This window comes from Varroa jacobsoni, unplaced genomic scaffold (assembly GCF_002532875.2).
Source record: "Varroa jacobsoni isolate VJ856 unplaced genomic scaffold, vjacob_1.0 scaffold_879, whole genome shotgun sequence".
Lineage (NCBI taxonomy): Eukaryota > Metazoa > Arthropoda > Arachnida > Mesostigmata > Varroidae > Varroa > Varroa jacobsoni.
The window spans coordinates 203556-231145 of NW_019213781.1; the positions used below are offsets into that span (position 1 = coordinate 203556).

At 41.1% G+C, this 27590-nt stretch overlaps 1 protein-coding gene across 1 annotated transcript in view; it reads right to left on the reverse strand.

Moving 5' to 3' along the window:
- LOC111264601 (adhesion molecule nephrin) overlaps positions 1-27343 on the reverse strand; it is a gene marked incomplete at its 5' end in the record, with an annotated part of 47581 nt that extends 20238 nt beyond the window's left edge. Inside the window, 9 exon segments of the mRNA XM_022840654.2 lie at positions 1554-1641; positions 3324-3544; positions 10229-10408; positions 11814-11984; positions 16526-16732; positions 20026-20181; positions 22299-22481; positions 22900-23124; positions 27191-27343. Coding sequence (XP_022696389.2) covers positions 1554-1641; positions 3324-3544; positions 10229-10408; positions 11814-11984; positions 16526-16732; positions 20026-20181; positions 22299-22481; positions 22900-23124; positions 27191-27343 — 1584 coding nt within the window.
- Between the last annotated feature and the right edge of the window lie 247 nt (positions 27344-27590).

A 27590-nucleotide genomic window follows, 5' to 3' on the forward strand; every position in this document is an offset into this window, starting at 1 on the left:
AATGTTTTGTTACACTTGCTTCGGTGTACGAAGGTCCAAATACGATTAATGCATTATGAAAAAGGAGCCCGTATGCTATGTTCAGTAAGACGTAAAAATGCGTAGTTAAACGAGCCCAACCAATGCTTCCTTAATCATGTGAGTGAATTTAATACTAAACCAACCTGATAAAGGCTGTTTTCCTAGATTTGTGACTAGAGTTTTAAAAGGTAGACGAGATAACAGGTTTTCGGCCTTGATGCGGCTTCAGGTACAAAGTTACATTAACTTCTCACATGAGAAAAGAAGTGTTTGAACGCTTTTCATGAACAAAGAACGTTTAAGGCCGTTTTGCATACAATTACGCAGCCGATCTGTTATAGACTACTTGTACCAACACACGCATACTCTCGACCTCCAGTTGGTACAGGAAGGATTGATATCTTTGCCTGGAAAGTGATTGGGATCTTGCCGCAACGGTTCAGGACACAACTGACTTTTCTTCCTCGGTCGTCAAGCGCGAAACCTTTCTTTTATCTCCCCTTTCACCCCAATCAATTTAGTTTTGACCCGTGCCGTGATGTGAAACGAATCAATAAACAAAGCTTTTTAGGACATTATACGAAGAAGGGCAAGCCTTAAGACCTAGCATCGACTACATGACCGAACTTCAACCTTAAACAGCTTAGTTACCCGTTTTTGTTCCGTGTACGCAATATCACCGCATATCGAAACAATGCGTATACAGGTCACTGCTAACACGGCTGATCAAAGGTGAAGTTGGTAGCGATGTATTAGCTGATGGTAGGATTTCTATAAATAATAATTAAGAAGGCTGTGAGTCTCCTTCACTTTACACCGATTAAACTCTTAATATTTCAGTATCAATTTCCGCTTTTTAGTGATTGGAATAGGTTTTGGCATAATACAGATGTTATAAGTATATCAAAGGTTAGTTTCAAAGTAGCTGGGTTGTTTGAATGCGTATCCAAATAATCCCAGCTAACAATAAAACTAGATATCTAAACCCAGAACTGAAATCATGAACATTACACGCGTGGGTACCTTCAAAAAACAGTATTCAAATTAGACGTAGACATTTTAACATCGTTTTTGCAATACATTTTTATTACTATAATCTTAGAGTTTACTCCTAAAGGGGTGACCGATAGAAATCTAATACCAATAACTGTAAGCAATATCTGTGGCATTCCTGAGCCAATTCCAAATAAATATAGCCAGGACAAAATTAGGTTAGACACAACTACGTGTGACGATAAAATTGAAAGCTTAGATAATTTTCATTGATTCTCAGTTGAGGATAGAAGTTGAAATCTAGTAACTGTACGCCGGCACTCCGCCCGCCTACCTGTCCGCAGTAGTAAAGTTATACAAATCACATTCTACAAACATGAATTTCGGTAATTACCACCACGTCACAATTTATAGGAATTGCTTGTTTTTTGTGCACCTAACAAAACGAATATGTAAGGCCCCTTTCCCTCTACGCGTTCGCTGTCCAATTTTGAGCGGCTTAAATGAAATAATTTCTCATCACGGACAAATATACTTACATGTAACGTTGAGCCTATGTCTACCATACGGACTGCCCTTTAGATCTTTGCTCCGAGCATGACAATCAATAATGCGAACGGTTCGTTCCTGTAAAATACGAGATCGACTTAAGTTTTGTTAGATCTAACGTCTATCTACTTCGCTGTCCAACTCTGAGTAGAATCACATTGTTTATAACACACTTAGAACATAATCGTTCCGTGTTTAATATCCTGCAATCATGACTATTTTTATACATCGAAGATCGCGATCATTACACAGTGTCCCATACCGCGCTGAGGCCATTTATACAACCAGCTCGAGTCATCACGGTGGCCTCATCGATCGGAAACTCCGAACCGTACACTTACACACATACAGAGGTCATCTAAAGTATCCAAGATTACTAACAATATTAAGTTATTAGCAATGCTGTGCATTACCATGCAGCAGGCAAGCCCTGTGAATAGGCAACAGAGTCTTCTGCTCGAAAGACTAGTCCTGGTCACAGATTCATATGACAGTGGAACCGACAACGTATTGCGGACGTTAAAGCGTTAAACTAGATTTGCCTATTAAATAAAGAATGGTGCAGACAAGAGCACGTTCCACACACAGTTCCCTCATTCGGAAAAAATTTTATTACCTGGGAACTAAACAATAGCCAAAAAGGATAAAGACAAGTTGATAAATCCGAGAAATTAATAAGGTTGTATAGCACAATGTTAATTGTTCCTAGGGGAGTCATATTTTTACGACTTTTTCCTTGATCTCTCCGACAAAGGAACAACGCTTGTCGAAGCAATGGCTCAGCTTCATGATGCTACCCAATCTCTTTGTCTCTATGCCATCTGCGAGCCTTATGGTACTAAACTATATACTATATATCTATACCACCATCTGTCTTCATGACACACAGTTCTGTACAGAGAGAGTGGCCATCCGACGAACTGTTCAGCCGTCTCCGTCTATCTACATAACATGAGCCACCAGTGAGTAATCACAGCCGGGTCCTTATGCAAAAACCACAAGAAGTTTATACGTCACTCGCTCGCCTAATGATGAAACTATTAATTCAGTGATTCTTCGTATCAACTCCAATGCTACATTCAGCGCTTTTCCGAAACGACAGAACCGATTTGGTCTAAGGTATGTGCGTCTTATGCTGGACAGAGTTTTGCTCTGGCTCGTTTATATGGTTTCTTTTTTGTAAAACAAAAAAAAAAAGGACCAAAGGACAAGTTGGTAACGTTTAGACAACGCAAAAAAGGCCTACGTGTAGGCTACAGAGGCCACAAGAAAATCGTGTGCTGTGTCTCACATAGTTTGCTTATACTGGACTTTGATAAATTTACCGCTTGAATTATGTGAAATCTAAAATTTTTCTTTACACTGATTACTGAGCGTATGCAACCTATGAAACGTGGACCGAGGGATCGCTTCTGGTTCAGTCTGCGGTCACACTTCGTCACAACTGTTATATAAAAGCCTGTTCAGTTTCAGTAGGTATAGAGCGTTTCGACCTAATTAAAGGAATATGATTTCCTCATTATTTTTAATAGTGGTACCGACAAGTATGATAATATAGAATTAAATACGCCCAGAATGCACATCATTACAAGTGAAGCATCACTATTTTGAAAAATGTACGATAATTTATTTGTATTTTTTCTTCATAAGGTTGCAAATTGCTTTCATCTGATAAAAAAACAGGACAACACTGTAATAACCACTGATGAGCTCTGATGAACCTTAAAACCTGGACCTAATCGATGCGCAAGAGTACTTACACTTGACGGGTCGGTTTGAATTGTCAGGTTGCTAGATGCAATGTAGCCTTTGTCCATTTGTGTAACAAGCGCAGTCCGTGGTTCGGCTTCAACGGGTATCCCGTCGATTGTCCATTCGAGGGTTACCGCAGGATTTGAAGGAGACGCTGCGCAGTGGAGGTTGGCTTCACTACCTCGCCTTACTTCACTCGTACCGCTGATAAGCACCTTACGAGGTGCAACTAAAAGAAGAGAAATAGCCATTAAAAATTAGATAGATAGATTAATGGATGCCACAGATATCGTGGTGTACTCAGCGGCTATAGACGATATTTACCTGGTAAACCTACAAGTGAGCGGAGAAATCTGGAACAATTGAAGGTATATTTTCTAAAAAGCTGAAGGTATTATCGCGCGCCTTCTGCGGAATGGCCTCATGTTAAAACCATTAGTGCACCCATATGTTATATGTTGGTCTTTTCACTCGGGTTTAAGTCGACCCTCGGCCGACGAGTAACAGACGTTCATCGAAACAACTTTTTAAAAGTCCGGTCCCGATGGACACAACAATTAATAGAGATAAATCATCACTAATATAGACTATATCGCTTATGAGAGATCGAAATTGACATAACTGTAGGCATAGGGGCACAATGGAGTTCCTAGGTTATTCCTATTGGCAGCATTATCATCGATAGAAGTGATATAGACTATATACACACGAAACTCTCAGGTATCATTATTCATTGAGGAACTTAATGTGCGCACACACGCGTCGGCGTACTTGAACCTGCGAGGTCCTGAACTTAGCGTTCAAGCACAGTTTGTTCATTAGCTGGGCCACCGCCGTTCAGAAACGCTTATGTATTCATACATTTTATCACCAGGCTCGTTTGCACTAACTTTCTTGATCGGTGCCTGCGTAGCATTTTCTTGGGGAGATTCTGATTGCCGACACCGTACGAACGTTGGAAGAGACACTGCTTCCGCCAATTTTTATCTCATAGAGGATTTTCCAAGCCGCCAATATAAGCATAAAAATACAATTTCGAGCTGTCAAATTACGTGAATACGTTGGAATACGTGAGCAAAGTATATGATGCGGAAGTGGATTCTGTCTACGGCTCTTCCTCATGCCTTTACCGTCAAGTGAGCTAGTTTTGAAGAGCATGTTACAAGGAGAAATCGAGCATAGAACCCAATGTGGCAAAGTAACAAAAATCGATTTATTTTAAGCGTGCTTTATTTTCTCTGTATGCGCAGCGTCCACATGAGGCTTTCTTAATTAGATCCAATAATGTCCTCCTTATATTGCACCGGATCTCCTGCATTACAAAACACACGACTTGTTTGTGACATTACCTTCCTTGGACTTGCGACTATGGCCGCCTCTGACTTCCTTTATCACCTAGGCCATCCTAGGTCTGCGTGAATCCAAGATCGCTTTCCAGCTGCTTGTAACCTAAGTATTCATAGACTCATTCTCAGACCATTTCCGTTCACACAGTCTTTTACTCACAAACGAATTCCAATATTGAGAAAAATGATGGGGAAAAGCATACAATAACTATACGAACACCGTAGGTAGCTAGCGCTAATTCTGTACGTCACCCAAGAAAACTTTTTCTGAGAACGACATTAGTCTATCGTACTTGTATTTATTTTTTCGGACTCTTCCTCGGTCAGCCTTCCGCTGTTATTTCAATGAATAAGCAATACTTTTATATTATAAGGTACAGCCAGGCACCGAGTTCACCCCGATGATTCCGGTCAAGCTGGTTTTTGAAATTTACTTCACTGAAACTAACAGGCCTTTTAAACGTTTATCGTCGGTGTAGCAACCACTCTAAACGCTTTTCAATTTCCGGTTATATTATAAAAAGCGTTGCATTTCTTATGGTCTAGATTAAACATCCCTTTCGATTTAGAACGGGATTACTTTAATGTGTCTAATTCACCTACACACTACTTCAACATATTGTTCTATGGCTCTATGATGCTTTTATCGGACAAGTAGGCTATCGAAAATGTTCGCTTCCAGATTATATCGTACTTTGGCCGTGGGTACAAACAAGCCGGAAACAGTTACATGAGCAGGCACGAGGTGGGTGTATGCCGGTCGGAGATAGAAGCAGACAGCTACCTGGGTGACGAAAATAGGTCTCCGGACAATGGCAGTTGTGTGTGTTTAGGCATTCTATGTATATGTTTGCGTCTAAAAGAGAATCCAAATATGTTTATGCCTCTAATCGGCAACTGATAGTGGTCGCCGCACAGCACTTTTATTCAGAAGCTAATGAATCCAACAGACGCTCATAAGATTTGGCTTAACATCCGTGGTGCAATGGACACAGTATGTAGCCTAGACGATGCATAAAAAATCCGGCAATCGGTTGCAGGACAAAGAGTTGCAATAAACTGTAAAGGGCTGTACTACGAAAAACTGCAAGCAAATCCGCATATCGAAATTATCTCAAGTTTTCTCGCAGTGTGCGGAATAAGGACGTTACCAGTGTGGTCATCGTACCAACCTGGAATCCGCTTTAGACATCAGGTATCCGCACAGATGAGCAATCAACACATCGTGTAATTGGACCGCGTTGGCACTTGGTTTTTCTCTCTTGATCATTATTAGTAGTTCTCGATACCGATAGTACCAGTCGCTTGAATCAAGCCTCGCTCCAGCAACTAGGCTACAACTAGCTGTTTGCTACTCCTGGCAAGACTTTGCCGTTATTCTTCTCCCCTTTAAGCTGCCTCCCCGTCCTAGTCGAGCCTAGCCGGCGGCTATGCTACAGCACTCTCAGAAAATTTGCCCCAATGTGAGTACGTTCACGCCACTGTCGGTTTCCCATTAGCTAAGTGTCCAGGGCAGCTCCGCCATTGTTAGAATAACTCATGTAGAGGTATCACTTTAAATAGCTACATGTTGTAGACCTTATCGTCTCCGTTCGTATATCATACCTATTGACATTGAGAAACCGGGAATCCTGCAAAAGCAGCTAGTGTGCATGGCAGCATCGAAAAGGTAGCTTTCCTTATAAATGCTCTTGTCTTTGACTATTCATTGCACCAAAAAAAAGCGAAGGTATATGGGTCCTGCTTTTAGCCAAGACGGCCCGGGAGGAAAGAAGAAAACAAAGAAGCGTGATGTCGCACTGCCTTCCTAGTAGTTCGCTTTCAACACCTCTATGGCGTACATCGACATTTAGTTATAAGTAAATAAACGTAATGCGTGGGACCCACGATACCAAATAACTAGAAGAAGTAAGTCGAGCAAGGTGTTGAGGGTATTACTTCGATTTTTTTTTAAATGTCAGAATTTATTTTAATAAAAAGTTTTGTTGATTGTATTATACAGACGGCATCTTTGGGAGATGTGGCCCCACTTATTCCCCCTTCTAGAGCATTGCGGCTTTTGAGTTTCGAACGAGCTATTTGCTTTTCCCAAGGTGTGACACTACATTTTACTGCGATCGAATGATTCTTAGCACTTTACGATTGCCTCTTGACATAAAAGTTTCGTAGGTTAACTGTATACGCTCTTGTTTGGCTGTAACATTACGGAAGTAAACTGAAAAGCGGACGTCTGTCATGTGAGACAACGCATCCACAGCTTCTGCCTATTCCTTATCATTTAGGCTAGAAAACAGAACAGACTAAATGTGACATTGTCGGATGAAAGTACACTTTGTCTTTCAGGAAGCTAAAACGTTAACACGTTATGCTGCAGTCACTTTCATTCAGGAAAAAAGTTATGCAAATAACGTTCGTTTTAAAAAAGGAAAATGAACAAACCAAAAATGTACATATTTAGCAGAGGTTACGAGACGGTGTAAATATTTGCTCGGCAAATCAGAGTACTTCAACGATCTTATGAAATATTGACATTGTAGCATAACAGGTATGGCTCTTAGATACAACTATAACGAGCGTTTCCCTGTGTATAACTCCTGGCTGAGTAGCGTGTGCCATTAATTTATGTAAATAAAAAAGAGGTAAAGATGCTTGAAGGAACGATTCTAGCTTAAGCATCACGATAGCAGTCTGTGACCACAATTATAACGACTGTTGTTATGCTTTTCGGTGTGTCCAGGGGCCTATTCAAATTGCAGGAATCTACCAGGTCATCTCGATCACAATACCACTTGCGTGGTATGAGATCGACTTTTAAAACTAGACTCCATGCAGAGCAGTGGGATCGAGCTCTAGAGCTTTAACGTTGCGGCTTTATTAGCATTTAGCTAAAACGTTGCACCACTTTCAATACTGGCTTAGGCATGAAGAATCCCCATGCAAAAGACTAACGCCTACCTTTTTGTTGATTTCGGGACGCATATATCAAACTTTATTGGTTTTTTCGTTGCCCTTGATAATTTGCAACGATATTTGAAAGCACTTCGCAAAAAAGCGCTCAGAAAGGTGATCAGAGAGAAAACGGACGAACAGGTGTTATTGCCTAGACTATTGTGCGCAAAAATAGTCAGTCAATTTTTTCATCCGTTTTAATTCACGGATCGCTTTGGAGTTTTCTGGATATTCTAATATAATTGAAGAATGTACTCTGAAAAATTAGTTCTTTAAATATCATTTAAAAGTAGGAAAAATCTAAGTTTAGTTCTTTATGTGTAAAGGTCTGCTCAAAACGTACGGCTATTGGAGGGATTACAAAAGTGAAATTCGTCAGGTTCAATCTAAAAATAATTTTCATGTTTGCTCTGCGTATTTATAATATATTTTTGCTTTACTTTAGTTACAAGGAACCGTTTTTTGTATGGTTATAGATCATAAATTTGACACAAATTAAACTGAGTTAATTTTCCCCCCGCGTTGGTTTTGCAAATAGGTGTGTAAATAATGAGATCATCGAAGTACTTCCACAAAACCATTAGGCTAAAATGTAACATAAAACTATATAAACTGTTTTTATTATTATTATAAGAAATAAAGTTATTATCACTGGCACTCATTTTAATATTGACCGAGTCAGATCGTACAAACTAAAGGCAATTTGGCCGGATACTTTCTGCGTTAAAAATAATCATCCGGGTTAACGCTACGCAAAACATGGTTTTGTGTGCCGATATTTACAGTAAATTTAATATAACGGTATAGTACTGTTATGGAATCGATAAGAAACGTTCGTCATTGGAGATGCGTCAATAACCAATGTACTTCCTGTGTGTGGCCCGTTTTACCTCTTCGTTCCAAGAAGGTAAAATGGATATGGTGACAAGCAATTTAGACGATTGTAATATTGTTACATTAACCTATATGCTTTATCCTAACCTAAGAAGCAAAGACGTGGTCTTGGTGGCAACGGTGTATAGTGGTGAGCCCGATAATGAGTAAGTGCTTATTTCCGATTTTTCACCTTCCCTCCATTGAACTCCGGGAGGCAAACCTGGTTTTAATACGTACTCTAAGCCCGCTACACTGATTCAGGCCACCGATTTACAATGCAAATGTACTTTATCTGAAAATGGCGGTAGGCAGCTCATCTGCGGGATAGTCGAACGCAAGCAACTACTACTTGACTTAGATTCTTTTCCCGATTTTCTTTTCATACAGTTCGTTGAAGTACGTTATTCGCTCGGAAACCAATGGAAGATCGTAGTTGCAAGCTCGGTCAGTATACGATAGGCCGAATGTACAAACTAGCTTGTAAAGTCAATATTTTGTGGACCGTATTCTTCACCACGTAGCGATTTGGAACAGCTTTTTATATCGAAATCGGTGACAGCAGTTAGATAATACATATCTAGTAGATCCTAAATACTCTGCTATGTCCTTTTTCAGGCTCCAGTATTTAAGCTGTTAGGCATTATTTCAGATGGGTTTTACTCAGACACACGAAACGGTACGGTAACATAATGCTGCAGTAACCATTGCTCAATGGTGAAATGTCGACAAACCTAACAGCGCGCATTTCCAGTCAGTGACCAGCGTTGCTACTTGCCTCTGTGTAGCAATTTTAACGCCTCGGAACGGAAGATAAACCGCATCAATCGACGCTCTTAAAAGGCCTGACTGAAATGTTGAAGTATGTCATTTGAAAACGTTGATACATGCTATCTATGTTCGTCTCCACATGGTCCATGAGAGTGTAAATTACAGCCGTTGGCTGGTAAGTACGCCTCCGCTCATTGGGCCAATTTTGTTCGCAATTTGTAAAATTACATCGACGTGCTGCTACCTGAAACGGGGACACGCGACCGTGTGTGGAAGGCATTAGCAAAACATTACAGCTGTTTGTTGATCGGCTTCTAACGCCGAGCCAGCAGTGTCGGACGACTATTGCTCACTGTGCCGCCATTCTTTGCACCAAAACAAGAACGTGTCGTAGATTAGCTAATTGATAACACTGGCGAAAAGACAACTATCGCCAGTATTTCATCGCGTTTGAAATTCGCGGGACCCCATCAGCACGCTTGTTTACGACTTATGAGAAAGGAGATGTCGTTAGTACGTGTCCTTTTCGTGTGGAATTCCTCATTTCGTTGGAGATTTCACGAAACCAATCAGCGTTCTAAAAATCCCATTGCCGTTATCTGCGCGCGCGGCCACGTTCACATTCAAGGCCGTATATAAACAATTTCACATTTCAAGACAGAGCTTTTTTCGAAGTTATAACCTGTCATATGTTAGGTAGCGGGATCTATAATTGGCGGGAGATTCGTTTCAGCTATACTGTGGTTTCAGATTAGATATAGAACTTGGATATGGTCGTTTTCATCGATGACAAGGTTGAAAAAGAAATCTTACATTATAGCGTCCTTTTCCGGAAGGCGTGGACGCGCCACGAGGAGGATAGAATTTATTGTGACAAAACGTAAATATTCTGTGGTAATAAAGAGAATGAAAGGTGACTAGAATTATCTAAAAAATCATCGCAAATTTTTTCATCCATGAAAAAAGCTACTTACAATACACAGTGAGTCGTACTGACGCCTCAAGGCCCGTACCATTGTAAGGACTTCCCACTGAGCTAACTTGGGGCGACGGGCTTTGCCCCGACACGCTGAGCTCGGGCCGACATTGAATTTCTGCGCCATGATCTGTAGCCCGCAGTTCCAGGTCAAGAGTGCTCTCAGATATCCGGTTGCCTAGATGCCATGCAATTACCCAAAGAAACACGGCTAAATAATTAAACTGAGCTTCCAATCCATGCATGGGAAGGCGTCTTTTTTGCTTTGCCCAGAAGGCTATCTTTCTTTCTTTATTCTAAGTGGCTCTGTACTAACTCTGTGACAAACATACTCTTTAATAGTGTAAAGTTTTGCTGGCTCTTTAAAAGTTTCTGTCATATGTGTGTCCGTATGTCGAAACCTAAAATAGCGAAATACTGCCTATTAGCTTCCATGTACTTGAAAACAAAATGGTACCGTAAAACTTTTCTTCAATGAAAGATAAAGAGGTAAAGGGCAGCAATTTGAGTATCGTTTGAGATCGACTTTTGTTTGAAGATAGCCTGGCAAGCTAATTAATACATAGATGAGCTCTTCACGCCATAGATAGCTTGAGGAGCTCAAAATTGCATTGAAGTGTTATCTGAGTGCTTCTCTTTTAATGACACAACTTGTTATTAACTATAATTTGGGGTCATTTTCGCATTGTGTAGTTAAAAAAACAATCTTATTTGGGTTTTCTTGTAAGATTTTCAAATATTAAGGACGAGTTCTAGACAAGAGCTTTATAAACTGTTTCATAAGTAAACTTCAATGTTTCCGACGGCTGAGTACTACTGCGTATTCATCTAGAGCAAGTCGTGTAAACAAGTCTAGCTTTTTAGGCGGGGTACACATTGATGCCAACCATAGTTGTACATGCATTTAAGATGGAAATTAAATAGTCATTTCAAAGCTAACTTCATATTATATGAAGGTTCTTTATTTCCCAAAATCAACAATAGAGCCTACGCTATGCAATAACTACTTAGGTGATCATATTTTTGAGCCTTGCATGACAACACACAAATAACAATAAGGAATAACCGAAACTCGATGCTCCCTTTTCTTAAACACTGGTATCTATCCACTGGCGGGCATGGATCATCGCACCCGCGCATTTTTTCTGCATATACTGCTGCCACTAAGGGCTATTCAAACGCGCGCAAATAGGTGACGCTTTTAGATATCCGCACGATAATACGTGCCTAATCATATGTATGCACATTTGCTTTACAGCGTAAACATTCCATGATTATATTGTGACATGGCGCTTATCAGTATGAAACGCCAAATACTGAGCCGATCGAAAGCGTCTACGTGCATGGCGCTCGAGCAATGCTATAAACACATTAGCAGGTCCGACCCTGAAGCTCATTAGTGGCCTGAGTCTTTGAGTAGCATAATGATGTTACATAATATCTACACCCTGCCAGCCAGTCGTGGTTCGAGTGTATGCAGGTGTATTTATCACGGGCGTGAACAACTAAAACGTTACGATTTATAGAGATAATTTACGCCCACAGACAAATATATATAGAAATTGCTACTGTAATAGGCCTACCTTTTGTGCGTTGCGTGATGATTTCCGGAGGAAGTGATATGCCGTCACGAAGCCAGAGAAGATTTGGTGGAGGGTTGCCCCCTCGTGACCGGCACACAAGATTCAGCACGTCACCTTCTCGGACAGGCGTCCCTTCTATGTAACCTTCAATTCGAGTAGAGTTTGGGGCCGCTGAAAGATGATGTTCGCCCAGTGACATAGGGTACGCTATAAATTTATCCTGAAGCTAAATGTGCGACTCTTTTCCGTGCAAAATGAGCAGAATATTAAGTATATATGAAACGAACTTTCGTTACTAGAGAAAAAAAATAAAATATACGCTTTTGACTGATCTATGAGCAACCCCGCCGAGAGTTAGCACCAGTAATTTACAGACACCTCTTGAAGCGCCTTCAAAGCTGGTTGTTATTAAAGGCCTTCCCGCACAGGCGCACGCAGATAGTGCCGAGCATATAATAAGTATCGTTTAAAAAAGTTTGTAAAAATTGATCATAGGATAGTGCCGCATTGGTTTCTACGCGCGTGATAGTGCAAGGTGGGTTTTTGACATGTAATGCATTTATCTAACGAAATATCTTTATTATTACGGGGCTATTATCATTAGGCACTAAGTGAAAATTAGGTCAATCACACACACACACACACACACACTACAGTAGGTCCTACAATATCACTTTCACTACTGAATTGACGAACAAAATCGAGTTACAAAATCATAATTGTCCGCAAATCAGAAGAATTTTTCGAAAACGACGATCGTGTGCAGTAATACAATAGCTAACATTGACGGCTGCTTTTAAAACGATTTTCGGCATTCGCTGAGGCCAAGTTTACATGATTTATTCAGATGTGTATATCGTCAATTCTACCGTGTCATTCCCGTGTGTTCTATAGTGTCAATTCTACCGTGCTGTCGTGCATAGCCTATGGTCTCCCAGCGTTGTTATTTTCCTTCTAGTAATCATAGCTACCATTATAGTTATAGTTGATGATTTAGGTATATATGTGATGGCCAGTTAGAAAGATCCTTTTCCGCATCTATGACGACGAACGAAGGAGACAGTGGAAATAATTATATGACTATCAGAGCAGCCTATTGATTTCTATAATATGCTCATAACTATGTTACTGAATTGAAACTTGCTGAGGCATCATTTGTAAATAAATGTATTTGCCGATCGTAATGCCAAGCCAAACAGTACATAAGCAGGTCAAAATACCTGGGCCATGGTAATATGACAGACTCTAGGTGTGACAATCCCCACTTCGTTAGACCCATCTAAAAACAGGCCTGAAAATTAACTCTCGTTCTCGTGGCAAGGCAGAGAATGAGACATACGCATGTGATATCTCGTGAGATCTTCTAGAAAACTACGAAACAAATTTTATTAGCATCATACGATGAAATTCCATCTGACCAATTTTTAAAAGCAGCTCCTTACTCTATTAGAGACGCATTTGTCCAGAAGCCGCGACGGAAACGGACGATCCATCCAACGTCCCATTCTTCCACCTTTCTTCTGCATCTCGTATAGACTTATCAACCATAAATATATTTACAGTCATATAAAACGATTTCCCGATATTTTGGGATACGTTTCTATTGAATCGAGTAGCAACTTCATTGAAGTATGCATGTATTTCAAACACGATATTGAACGTGACACGTATTCAACGTAGCCGCAGGGGGGACACGCGAATGCTGCGTGGGCACGGTACAGCTAGTAGGGGTGATCGAATGTAACGACTACGAAAATAGGTAGTTGCTAGTTGAGAAGCGGCTTGGATAAGCCTCTAGCCAACAATTTGTCAGTCTCTACTCAACGGCTTAGCCCTTCACTGTTAATGAAAGTATGTTCAGATAGCGTAACAAAAAAACTCATCGCTTCCTAGGTCCCAGGAACCGTTTAGGATGCTATTATGTGTGTGCATAGGATAGGAAAATAAAACTCAGTGTAAACGTGCTAGCGCATTTCATATTGAATAAACCACATTTTCAGTATTTTGTTCAAAAGATGTGTATATTGAGACAAGCATTTATCATCCGCTTTGATCGAATCGTACTAAAGGCAATGTTTATGTTATTTCTATTGTCAAACCAAAATTTGTCTCTCGTAAAATGATCGTTGTTAACGTCTTCAATACAGAAGTAGAGCAGAGGCGAAACAGCACGGGATTGGATAACGTAAATTTTTTTCACTGCGATTTCTACACGAGCACGCCCTTAATAGTTAAAGGCCGGTATATGGTGTGTACCAACGGCCAGTTAAATTGGGGGTGAACAGTGCCGATTTGGGAAAGGACAGCTCTGTCGCTTTTAATTTTGTTACCACCACTTGTTGCCAACGGTGGTACATTTCACAATAAGATGCAGCGTGCTGAAGGCAGGACAGTGAAAAGGCCCCTGAAACCAACGTGATGTTCCCTGTGTAGCTTGTATAGCGTAACCCGTTGCATTGAGTCCTTTGACTCAGTTGGAATATGATACACAGCATGGTTAAAATTGTCTACTGGGCAGCAGGACAACATGGGACGATTTATCAGGGACAAAAAGCGAAAACGTACAAGAAGTGGAAATATGACCTACCATAAAACCACTACCCAGTTGAATAGAAGAAGTACAGAATAAAAAAACGAAGGTCTAGAAGAAAGGAAACTCCGTGCTACGTGCGTTCTTCTACCAGGGGCAAAGGGCTTGTTTGGGGGTATATTTTATAAGAAGTCGACGGGATCCCTAGCTTCAGCTTGAGGTGCTTGCAACCAGGTATCGAGTTGTTGCTGCCATTATAGCCATAGCAGTGCTATGTATCAGCCAGTGATCAAACGACAGTACGCTAATCGCCGCTGTGATGTCGCCTCACGCCGCCTTCAAGCATCGATGAGATGTTTAGCGGTTTCTAGCGAGGGCGAAATCTCGTCCATATCAGTAACAGTATGATAGAAGACTTGATACACTTCAATCCTGTCCGTCTCAATATTATGCATCCTGACCGCACTAATGATCCAAGCAAGTTTCACCGGGACGCTTTTGTGTACCGCGTTAATCCCTGATTTACACTGATTATGGCGCGACATACGTAAAGTGAGCAGATTAATAAAAGGGATGCAGATCGTCGTGGTACATACTTCATTCTTAGAAACCATTCGTGCTGGAAGTAGCCTCGCAGAGGACATAGGTTGTTGCTCTTGATAATGCGGATCTTTCTGAGGTAATAGCTCCACAGATCTTGCGGGAGCAGCGAGTGCTTTAATATACGAATAGGCTTTGAATATACGGATACGCGCAGCAAACTATAGCTTATCTGCCAGCCATTGATTAAAGTACAAGAGCAGGCCAAGCCCATATTCTCGTTACTTCTGAGCGACAAGAAAGACAAAGGAAGGATATATTCGTTGGAAAAGAGGCGTCTCATCAGTAGCGGAATACGATCCTGAACAAGGTGACATAGGATTAGATTAAAGAAAAGAAGAAACAACTAGAGAAGCTGTTCCTTCTTTTGTCAATGAACACCATACGATGCGCAGCATATATAGAGACAAACAGATTACTTACGTAAAATGTACACCTGGAGTCCACGAGTTCCCAGCAGGTTATTGCCCTCCTTACTATGAACTAGTTTAAAGTTCACTTCTCTTTAATTGTGTGCATCGAAGTCAATGTTTAACATATTATCAAAGAAAGCTTAGCATTCTTACTATTTCGAAAAAAGTGAAAACATCGAGATGAGTACTTTTGTCAGGCTGTCATAGAAATCATTAATAATCGTTTTCTATAATCTGACAGCGGCTGAAAAGTGGCTCAACCATAATACACCTGAATCTTTTATGTCTATAAAAGTAAATAATAATATAAATATAAGCAGCATTGCTTGGTTCCTGATCGGTCAGATAAGGGTAGGATTCTCCAGTGTATGACAAAAAGCTCAGATCATTTTGTTAATAACAATACGCATCATTATCTTGAATAAATTAAATGATGTCTATAATTTGGCACAATCTCATTATTCTTATCATTTGTGGAGAAAACAAGTTATTTATTGTCTCTTTTTTATGTTAATTCTACCTTTTTTCCACAATTAGAACTGTAGTTAATAATATGTGCATGGACTATTCTCCAGCTGATTCACTCGATACAAAGTTATAAAGTATACTTGTATGGATTTTTTTTCGCCGTCGAGCGGTTTTTTATGGGATTTTTCATCGTGACGATGCATTTGCGCAAATTACCGTTGCGTAGCAATAGCCAACCCAGATATTTAGGTCAGATTTGCTAACTACAAAAGAAGCTGAGGCTAGCGTGATCTTTTGAAGGTACGAGTCTTCGTATATGTCATATAATAACAGTGTTTAAGACTGGTTGATATGATAAATTGTGTGTACGATTAAGCTCAGCTCGAAATTGAGTAAGTATAATTATTGATGGTCAACATAAACATTGAAGGGTTGTTGTAATTATAACGCCGAACACGCCCATCCTATAAAATTTGTGATAACGTTGGAAGTATATTCAGAGGCTGAAATTTTGGAGCACTCCAGGCCGAGAGCCGGGCATTAAGCATGTTTATATAATATCTCTTTATCGATTTTTTTTTTGGCCGGAGTGCATTGTGTACTGAGCGTTCTAGATCTAATTTGATTATCATTTTACATAGTTTCCTAGTTCATTGTATTTTGCATATCAACAACCAAACCAACGTCCTCACAATACGTACTCATTACACGAACGAGAGCTGTGATCTTCATATGTTTGCCAGCCGTATTAGTATTTCCGCTACCGCTGCCATTTGGCTGCAACGCTGGATGGAGCGCCTCACACGTATACTGATCATTGAGCACCGACTGGCTTGGCCATAGCGTGATGGAAGACACTGTTGTTACTCGACGTTCGGTCTCCTCGATCGTCAATGTGCGGGCCGCTTCTATAAGACGGAAAAGAGCGCAATACGATTAAATACATAACATTTCAATAAATGGAACGTACCAATACCGAATACCAGAATACGGAATGCCAGATACCGCGCTATTGTTCACTTTGCTGCAGTTTTTTTTTTTTGAAAAATAATACTCCATGAAGTTGCGTGTGAAGTGCATGTATGTGTGTGTGCGTGTCTGCGGTTAAGTGCGGACATGCTCCCGCTGGCCACATCACTTACTATTAGTACCCCTGTACAGCAGCTGACGTCTTTTATCTATTCGACAAGTAGGCGGAACAACTGGACAACAGCGCTCTGGCATATAAGCTAGCGAAAATGGTCGATATTTGGCACCTTCTTGTTGTAGCAGTTGGCGTCAGTGGCTCTAAAACTTTAAGGCAGTAACGTCGCACAGAGATCGAACCGAGCCAAGACGTGTGAAGGCTAAGCGACTAGATGTGGATTATGATCTTATTAGAACAAGCAGGAACAGCTTTTACGTGTTGTTACCGGGGGTTCTAAGGGGCGTTATTAAATAAAGTGCCCATGTAGGCCGTATGGTTTACAAACCTATATAGGGATTTAGCAAGGATTAAAAAGGCATTGACTTTGTTTGACTCAAACATATGTGCAATCCATAAAACTAGATTGCCTCACTCAAACAGCTTATTTCACTTCTAAAGCTAAAGATAACACGTTGCAATAATACGGTGTCAAGGGATACATGAATCTTGGAGTCAAATCCGAACGCGTTTGTTCCGTGCACGTGGATAACTGTCTGACCAATACTAAGGTAGCTGCGAATACGAAACTCGACGTGCATTTGCTACGGCACGATTCAAAGGTGTCACGCGCCAGCAGCGGAATTTCGCAAGATGGTGTCCTCGGGATCAATCAATGAACCAACTGGCCCAGTGGGTACCCAATTCAATACTATGACTTTGCTAGAAAAAATACTATATTTTCATTTTCTGAAATTGCATTGTTATGTCTTTTTTTTTGAGAAAACCTAGTATTCTGTGACTATTACCGTCATTAGCATTGACGTATACGTTTATGGCCTGGCTAATAAAACACTAAGTGACTAGAGGACATCTGCTATAATTACCTCTATCCATAGTGTAAAACAGGCCAAAGCTAAATTCAAAGTTATAGTCTTGGTCTTATTAACTAACTCCAGAAGTACAAAAGCTGGGTCAGCATGTATACCCGTATGTATTTGTTACCACATAATACATATAGGTACATCCAGATATGCAGACACGAAGGCGTGATGACGGTATGGGTTAGAGTGTCATGCCAGGTCCTACTTTATTGACTACCTTCATTAACGGTCGCTACTAACTCAGATACATATGCATACACAGATTTCTCGCTTGTGGGCTTGTAGATAGCCCATGTTTAGTACAATCTCAAGCGCTTTTAACCCTTTTGTATGTCTGGGTCTGAGTCTTGTAACGAGATTGAAGCATTTAGCCAGTTCTGCCAACGGCTGGTTCGGGTTTAGTCAACGGCCACTATCAACCAACAACCATATGTTGTTCTGGGAACAAGTGAACAGAACAGATGTGCTTTAGGATTAGGCCTTTTGGGCCATGTACGAACTTTCCCTAAAGAATGCCTCAGGCATTCTTCTTTTATGCTGCCTTTGCTAGTACTTGGGGCCGTACTTACAAATACCTGTACCAGACTTCTCTATTCGTTAGTACGTATGCTTGTTCAGTCGCTGCTATTATATCTGACCTGTCGCAGCAATTTTCTTCTACCCTACAGCTAGCTTCCTTCTGAAACTATCTTGGCCAGCCGCCTAGATGTTAGACAGCCGGCAAGCGATCTCTAAAAACCGTATGGAAATGAGTTCATGCAAATTTCTGCAGTCGCGCAGAACGTCCTTTTCCATCGCCGCCCGTTGTAGTAGCTGCAGTGGAATGGAGATTCTGGGATGGTATTACGACCTCGTAATGTAAAGCGGAGGAGGATTGCTTGGATGGGGCGAAGCTTTGGAAAGGGGTCCAAACCCTCGGTTGATCGCGACTGCCTTGTCATCTGCTAGACTGTCTACACGATGTCGTCGACAATCCGGAAATTCGACAAGATGGGCGGCTAGGGCGGGTTTCGAGCTAGCTAATCTAACCACCGACTCGGCAGGATGCACGGGAAGTTGGTTTGTCTACCAGCACCACCGAGAGAATTCTCACTACCATGACGCAAACCCCCTAGTTACACTTATGCTTAGCTGACGTTCTGTTGGCATGCTACGGAGAAAGTAGACTCTGCGCGAAAGTTTGTAGACGACAAGTGGGACGAAACATCGTGTAACGAGCTGACATACAAAAATTCCAGCGACTGGCCGTCAACGCCAATGCCCTTTGCTACATATTTTTTCGACAAATTAATAAAGAAAAAATATGCCATGAACTACGATATTGAAGGCTTACCTCGGTGAGTGGACGCGTGTAAAAGAGGGAAAAATCAGGATTAGGAACCAAGAAATGGAGAGTCTATGGGTACGCTCACTCGGATAGGGTAGGAATTGAGTTCAAGGTGCCAGATGCGACTGGAATAGGAAGAAAACTGTCTCTCCTGGTTTGTTGGCGAATGAACCAGCTCGTCGAGCCGGGGCGTCGTCATATACAGAAATGTCGTTAGGCCCTGATCTGGGGAATTCTCACCCGTACCTAATACTGCGGCCGTCCCGCTTTGCATAAGCCGCTTTCTCTTAAGCCGCTGATTGCTACTTGTCCTGGATGGACTTTCTTCTCCACTCGGGTTCCTTAATGTGTGCTGATGGAATTTCCCTCAATTCGCAGTCCTTTCATCGCCCTGTCTTTTTTCCGTTTTCCTATCTTTACTTACCCTAACGTGTTTATCACTCCAAGACGATCCCTGAGCACTTACAGGGAACAGATACACATACGTTCACTAAAAACGATCTACAAATCCAGTTTTTTTAGGTAAGGCTCTTAAAGGTGAAGTAATTCAGTGCAGTTCGTAGCGTTCAGCTCTTACTTGAGGCTTGTTGCATAAACAACAGAGATCCAATAATTATAGTGTGTATACGCCGGACAATACAGTAGCAATAATGTTATTTAAAAGGCCAAAGAGACAAAGTCTCGTTTGATTCAGACATACTGATTTTTCCAAACTAATTTGCTAACCACGATTATTCTTATACCGTGGACACTGTGTGTAGTACATTTTTTACTTCGCCGCTAACGGCGAAGTCTGTTTACGATGTTGGATTGTTAGACGCAAATGTGTAACAAAAGGCTTGGTTACTGTTTGTTTTTAATACTAACCGGGTACAAGTTCAACCGATTTCCTGAACCATCGAATACGAGCTGCTGGTCGTGCCTTTTTCGCTGTACAAGTGAGGACCACTCGAGTATTCGCTCGCACAGCAAATACAACTTCTGGGCCGCGACTTCCGTTAATATCCAAACGCACCGGCGGTACTGAAATTTCACGTCAGCAAATGATACACGTTAACGTACCATTGTTAAAAAACACATCATAGCGTTGTTACGTTAGGCATAATACTACAGTTAAACAAACAGCTTGCTTAGAGAAACAATAAAATTAGTCACAGTTTTTTTCATCACACAGTTTTATATGAGCTTTTCGTAATTCTCCTAGTGACGTCTAGGGCTTGTTCAAGTAAATCCACTATGCATGTGTTTATGTCTAGAGTAGAATAATGATAGGGCTCTATACTTAAAACACGATTATCGCTTGGTTTTGACGCTAGCTGTGGTAATTGACCGTCTACAGCGTATTTAGACATAGGGTTAACTGCTGGTCAAGGTTCCAACAGTTGGCTAGCGGCAAAAAGCCGCCCTCGAAAAGTAGGGTAGGGTCGCTTCTTTCAAAGTCAAAACGGTTCCAGGGTTTTTGGGGGAACTCAGGGATCTAAGAGCTGCTGGGATCTTGTGGCGCCCTTCAACTAGCCCTCCGCTTTCCTGTCTTCATTCTACCGAGTCACATAGAACTTTCTACCCGAGAGCAGCTAAGTCGTCTAAACCGCATGTTTAACTGTGCCCTAATGAAAGGCCTGGGTGGGTTGGCCTTTGCTGCCTCAAGGCCAAACTGTCTTTTCTGTCTACTGAAACAGGCATCAGAGAAACGCACGCCGGTCTCGCTCGTTCCTCAGCGCCCCTCTCAGTGGTTCGTTTAAGCTGAGCAAAGACCGGAACGAAGGGAACAGATCTAAGGGGCTTTCGTTCACTGCCGAGTGGTTGAATAACACGCTAGAGCGAACGCATCATAAAATATATATGCGCACGTGTGTGTGTGATGCACAGTTGCTGCTTCATCCTACTACCTCGAAGTCCTGTGTGCATCCCGAATGTAGAAATGTGGTTTTTCTGATTATTTTTTACAAAATTCAAAACATAGAATAGAGAATAACAAGATACAAAAAAAGCCAGGAACACCAACGAACTGCCACTACTGACGTTTGGTGTTCTTTGTTAAATGTTTGAGGGACCAGCTATTTTGAGGATAATAGGTGACAGAAATAGACGTGAAAGAAAAAGGGCTTAGGTCGGATACCGCTGCACATGGACACACAGGCACTCGAGCAGTAATGCGCTTTCTGCTATACTGAAACGCAATTCTTTCAGGGGTCTTAAGTTTGGGTGCGCCTGAGGTAAGGTATCATGGTGGCAGAACAAGTGTTCACGAAAAATTGCAAGAGAGCGAAAAGAAAGTTCCACTGAAGGTCGAGAAAGAGCGGGTGAAAGCTGGAAATTCAGTCAACCTTTGTAACGTGCTTAGTACAAAATACGGTGTGGCAGTCAAGGGGGTGAGGGACTTGAAAAATGGAAACGCAGTGTCTTGATCCATCAGTCAACCTTGTTGTCGCAGATTGGGAACGTCCTAGCGGCGAAGGCATCTCCTTCTGCCTTGACAAGTTGACTCAGAAACAAGCGACTTGCCACTGTTTAAGTTGTATACTTATTGAAGCAAACGGAGTCTCTTTGATGAACAACTTCTCTGGTGAGTTTATCGAGCTCAAAGAGAGCTTTGTTAGGTCTATTTAAATACAAGCGAGAAACCCCGAAGTGAAGCTCCTACTGAACGAGTGTGTTATTTTACGATAATGGCCCCTTCTAGTGGGGTAAGCAAGAAATAGGAACTTTAATTTGCATGATGTCTTGCATTACACGCACTCTGAAAAGGGATCTTGAAAAGCTCTGTTTAATAGTGTTACTTTTTTCACGTAAACTGGTTCCCTCTTCTCGCTACTTGCCTTAATGTAGTGGTGCTGGGAGATTATAAGAGACCATTCATCGCATTTAATAATTTAACGAGTGGCTCTAAAGTTAGATCGGCCGCGTGTGTCTTGACATAAAGTGTATTTTGCGAAAAAAAACTCTCCATATAGAACTTTTGGATGTTTTTATCTAAAATAGTTCTGTAAAAACTTTACACTTTGCCATTAAGTATACAGGTTTGTTGCGAGGGTAGTGAGCGTACTATCTGCTGTTTTTGTGTAAAAGAGTCATATTCCGTAAACAAATCCACCGTTAAAATTTTTCTACGTCTCTCTATAAAGAATGACTGTACTTACGTATCACATGTAAGTTGGCTTCTGCGCGAATGGGTGTCACTCCATTGCTAGCTGGCCCGACCTGGCACTGGTAGACCCCCTCGTCCGCCATTTGCACATTACGTATGACGAGGTTGTACACGCCCCTGGCCTCGTCTATATCCATCGAATGGCCCGGGAATCCTGGTATTGATGTTTGGTAACCTACGTTCGTAGGAACAAGGTGATTAACGCACTCACTGGGCAGCTGAATCTAACGTATCAAACACCTGTTTAGTTGTCTGCAATAAAAACTTACCTAGTGTTCATGGTGCAGTTAAGGTGGTACTTATGTTGAAAAAAATCATTAGGCAAAACTGTTCTCATAGACCTAACATCATTTAGCAGCAAATCTAGTGTAAATACCAACTCGCCGACCAAAACATGATATTAGTTATTGTGCTCAATGTACCTCAGCTTAAAGCACACGAATATATTCAGACAGTGATAAAAAGCATAGAAACCGTCATATAACTGTTGGTAACGGACAGTATCCAAAAACATTCTAGGGCTTGAGGATCTAGAATATATGAGATTGATTGATCTATAAAGATGGGATCATTATCGGTATTTTCAGACTCACCGAGTAAGAAGCCATCTTTACTCCACTGCACAAGGCCACGCCGATTTCCTACTTGGCATTCAAGGAGAACATTTTCACCTTGAGCAGTTTTTACGTCGCGGGGTCGAACGACGAAGTACTGTTGCGTTGACTGTGATTGATGTGATTGCGACGATACGCTTAAATCCGATATTTGGGAGGAACTGCCAGCCGTTTGCGAAGCGCTTTGAAATGCTAACGGCTCAACTGTAACGAAATCACGAATAAAAAACGAACATCGTAACTTTTAACTGACGCTGAATGTCTAGTCTAATGCGCTAATATTAAACTCTGGTTCATAAAGATTTATTTTAGTTGGCCCAATATAAAGTACGGTGTATTTTATAGCATGTAATTTACTTCCGCCGTACGAATTTCTTATGCATTAAGTTCAACCGCAGTAAGCATCAATATAGATCTTCATTTACGCTATGGATTTTACGCTGTTGTCATCTTCGTCCAAGTGCATGATTGCAATTAAGTAGAAACTGTTCGAAATCATAGTCTGTCTCTTCTTTGCTACAGACCAATACTGCATATTATGCACAATAGTAATGATGCTGGTACAGCTATACATGCGACAGAACCCAGTGAAATTATAGCACTCTCACTGCCATATCACCATTCAGGGTGAAAGACATTGCTAAGAAAACAGCATTAGCATAATCAGCGTCGTTTCCTCATGACTATCGAGGTTTTCAGTATCGATTTCCTACCAGTCTTCCATCTCCTAAAGAGAGATATAGGTAGTTGGATGATTTCGTTCTTACCAGCGCCACTTCCTCTATGAATGCTGACGACCAGCATTTGAAGTGTGCTGTTCTACAGTTACAGCAGTAATACAAGATCACCCTTCATTAAAAGAGGCTGAAAGTATCAAGCTAAGGATAGGGAACAAGAACTCTTGTCGAAAAGAAGAAGAATAAGTTTCAAATACCAGACTTTCCTTTCACGTTTTCTCTTGTCTACGTTTTTCCTTTTTTACCCGTTTTTCTTCAGTTTTTCTGTCGATTTTGTGATTCTTGCATCTTCTGCTATTTTGTCATCTACAATCATCTCCTGTCTTTCATTCCTTCGGCCTTGTTTCATTCTGTCTCCAACTTTCTTCCTTCTCTGCCTGGTTAGTGCTTTTTTTCTTGTTTGTCTTTTGTCTTCTGCAGCAAGCCAGTCCTGTGGACTGACGCCGTTCTCTCATCCTGTTATCTGCTGCACAGAAATAGGGCTCGTCGTGAGGTACGGACAATACCCTATTGAACAAAGAATCAGTGGCTATTCTCTAGGACAACTGCAATGTAAGTTGTTGGAAAAAACCAAAAGATTACTAGTGACCGATCCTTCGGTAAGCGTCGCTGTTGGAAGGTCCGTGTAAGTGAGAGGTAGGTCCCAATGACGAACGATCTTGACAGCGACATCAACAGCCTTAATAATAGCACGACTGCCACGATTTCAGTGCGGAGCGCACAGTCCGTGTACCCCAGCAACCTGCCTAGTTTCTACCTTAAGAATAGTCATAAGAGTGTGAAATGTACTGGGGACTAGCGGATGACCACATCGGCAGAGGTCTCGCTTGCAGACGGGAAAATTGCCTAGGGCATTTTTTTGATGGATACCAGCTAGTAGTCTGTACACTGCGCTGAATTTTGGTCCATTTGATCAAATTGATAAAAGTTAACGTAAAAAATATGTGTCAGTGGATGAAGTCAAATTGAGCGGGCAAATAACAGAGTCTCAAAGTCCAAAATTGTCTCCTTGAGTAGAAAATAGACTTTAATCGTTGGGATCGACGAAAGTTAGTTCTAGAATACGGCTTATTGGGAAAAACTACGCCATCGAAAAGTACTAGCTTCTTCATATTACTCTACTAGAATGTAAGACATATAAGTATGGAACAGACACCCCAGGCTTCCGTTTGGCTTTCTTTCCCTTTTTCTATACGCGTGTTCCTGTCACTGCCCGAAACTAAAAACAAACTTTGCGTCTTCATCTGATTTCTCGAATGTCTCGTTCGTTCATGTTCCGTATTGGAAACCGCTCAGGAGTCAGCGGGCACGTTGGGAAAGGAAAGAGAGTTCGTAGTCTCTTCGCGTTCCCGTGATGTTTGGGATGGTGTATGCGTACGTGTATTACCATGCCAAGCTAGGGCATCTTAGAAAGTAGCAGTTGCGCGAAAGAGGCCAAATATCTTAGAAATTGCAAAGAACAAAGTAGCGAGTAACCTAAGAAATACTCGTCCGGTTAGCCAGCCGGCTTTACGGACATGGTCTCGAAAATGGAACGTAAAGGCAGTACTAGCTAGAGACGTCAGTCGAGTAAGGACGAGAAAAGCTTCTCTCTAGTGCTCACCGCTGGACGTCCTGCATTGGCGAACGCTATTGAAAAGTGGATAACGATAGAATCGAAATTGAATCCGGAATAGATTCGTCATTTAGGTAAGGCATTGAGACATGCACATTTCCTTAGATTGAGTGGGCGATAGCTAGGGCAAAACTAAAAAAAAAAGGAGAGAAAAACTTTTGAGCCTTCTTTTGATGCCTGGCGATGGCTAAGGATGTGAGGATGTTATAGAAAGCGGCAGCTTGTTATAAGGGCCGTTACTCAAGCGACCAGCACGATGGCAGCGACAACAACATCGAAAACAAGCGAAACGGATACATTATTCTAACTGTTACCTAACTATATATGCAAACTCTTATAGTATCTATAGGTAAACGGAACACAAAGATTTGTCGATACCAAGCCAGCAGCAAGCAAAGAGAGGTATTAATTTTCATCATAATTCTGTCAGTTACTCTATGGCGCTCACGGAACAATAACAGGAAATATTCAAATGTCAAAGTAATAACAATAAATTATACCAAACGAAACACATGCATTAAAACTAGAGCTACATGACCAACATCTACGGTGTAAGCAAGTTCATTTCATTTTGATAGAAGGTACTTCTTTTGCTTCAAACACGTTCGTGCTAGCTAAAGGTCTTGAACGGTTCAGCTGCTCTGATTCTCAAAAATCATCTGCTATCATCATACCTGATAGTAACAAAAAAAAAACCTATTTATCGAACATTTGAAAAGGAGTGAGTGGGACCATAGAAATGAATACATGTGAGGTTGCTCAACTTATAACAGTACAAATTTTTAGTTGTTGCATTGGCCGCTGTTCAAATTCATTCCCTATTCAATTTTAGCGCTGTAGATGCGTAAACTTATGAATGTGATTTTTCCCTTCAAAGATGACCATGAGAAGCAGTAGTAGCTACTTCTAGAAGTAGCTAGTCATAGTAAAAACTACATCCGCCAATGGTTCTATAGAAGGTTGACATTTTAAAATGGTGAGAAAGACGGCGTGTCGTGCTTCTAAGAGATGCAAAGCAATTGTTTATATATCAGAATGGTCATAACGCTCGCCAGAAACCTCTCCAGGGTTAGGTACGGAAATCCATTGGGTTGAGGGGTTTGAAAACGTGCCATTCTCATTTTTCCTGCACGCATAGCCTGCTATCGATTTAATGGCCATAACAAAATGTAAATATATAGATAGATATCTCGATCACAGAGTCAATAAGGGGTGTTTTAATTGTATGGAAATTTTTTTACATTTTGCGGTATCAATCAAAAGCACATCATATGATATGTAATGGCAGGGAACCGGATACACCATCGTTTCATAAAATCAATGTGGCTATGTTCAAAGTTTCGAAGGAATATTGCTCAAGAGCACGATCTCGTTTGCGCTGAATTGCAGTTTCGGCTTTAGTGCAATACTTACGCCCCGTAGGTCATTATGATAATGAAAACGTCCAAACTTGACGACGGCGGCGGCCAAAACCATCTGGTTCTGAATTGGTCACAATGAACCGTACTTAAGAATGACACAACACAGGAAACCGGCTCCAAAAATTTATCACTATTCATTTTTGCTGCATGGTTTTACTGGCGTCAAACCAGTGTAAAGGTTTGCAATTCAAGATGTCCTAACTCTATACTCTCTAAGACATTAGCATACCATATCAGCATTTCATTCATAAACTACAGAACCTTGTTTGTTATATTATATTGAAATAAACACATAACAGTCACCACATACATTAGGTACGTAGAGTGCTTTGAACGCTAAACAATTAGTGATTTAGTTAACAATGTATAGTTAATCTTTTTTGAATCCGTTTTCACCCTGTAACTCAAATTTATTCTGCTAGCAAATAGTTGTTCAGAGAAAACCCTCAGTTTCATCTTTATTTTAATTACGTTTTTCTCGCAGGTTGTTTATTTACCCTTGAAGTTTTCAAACGTGTCCGTTTGGCTGGTGAAATCGATAGTGTTGGTATCGCTCGGTACAGGCAGATGCAATGGTGTGAGCTGGAATCGGCTTGCTCTTGCAAATAGACCATTTCCAAGCGGTAGGCCAGTGTTGACGGCGTTCAAGCCTGAAAGAGGAAAGACGAACGATAAAGTTAATCATCATCAGCTGTTTAATGTACTGATATTTGCTGTATGCGTAAATCGTCACCTGAAAGTTACGAAATATGGGTATAATAGTTAATTTCGGTATCTCGTACTCTTGGCCTTAGTTAGCCTGAAACCTGATGCGTTGGAAGATCGTATCGTGGATAATTCCGTTGAAAACTCATTCCGTCTCTGAGAACCACTTCAAACGCCCTCTATAATAATATA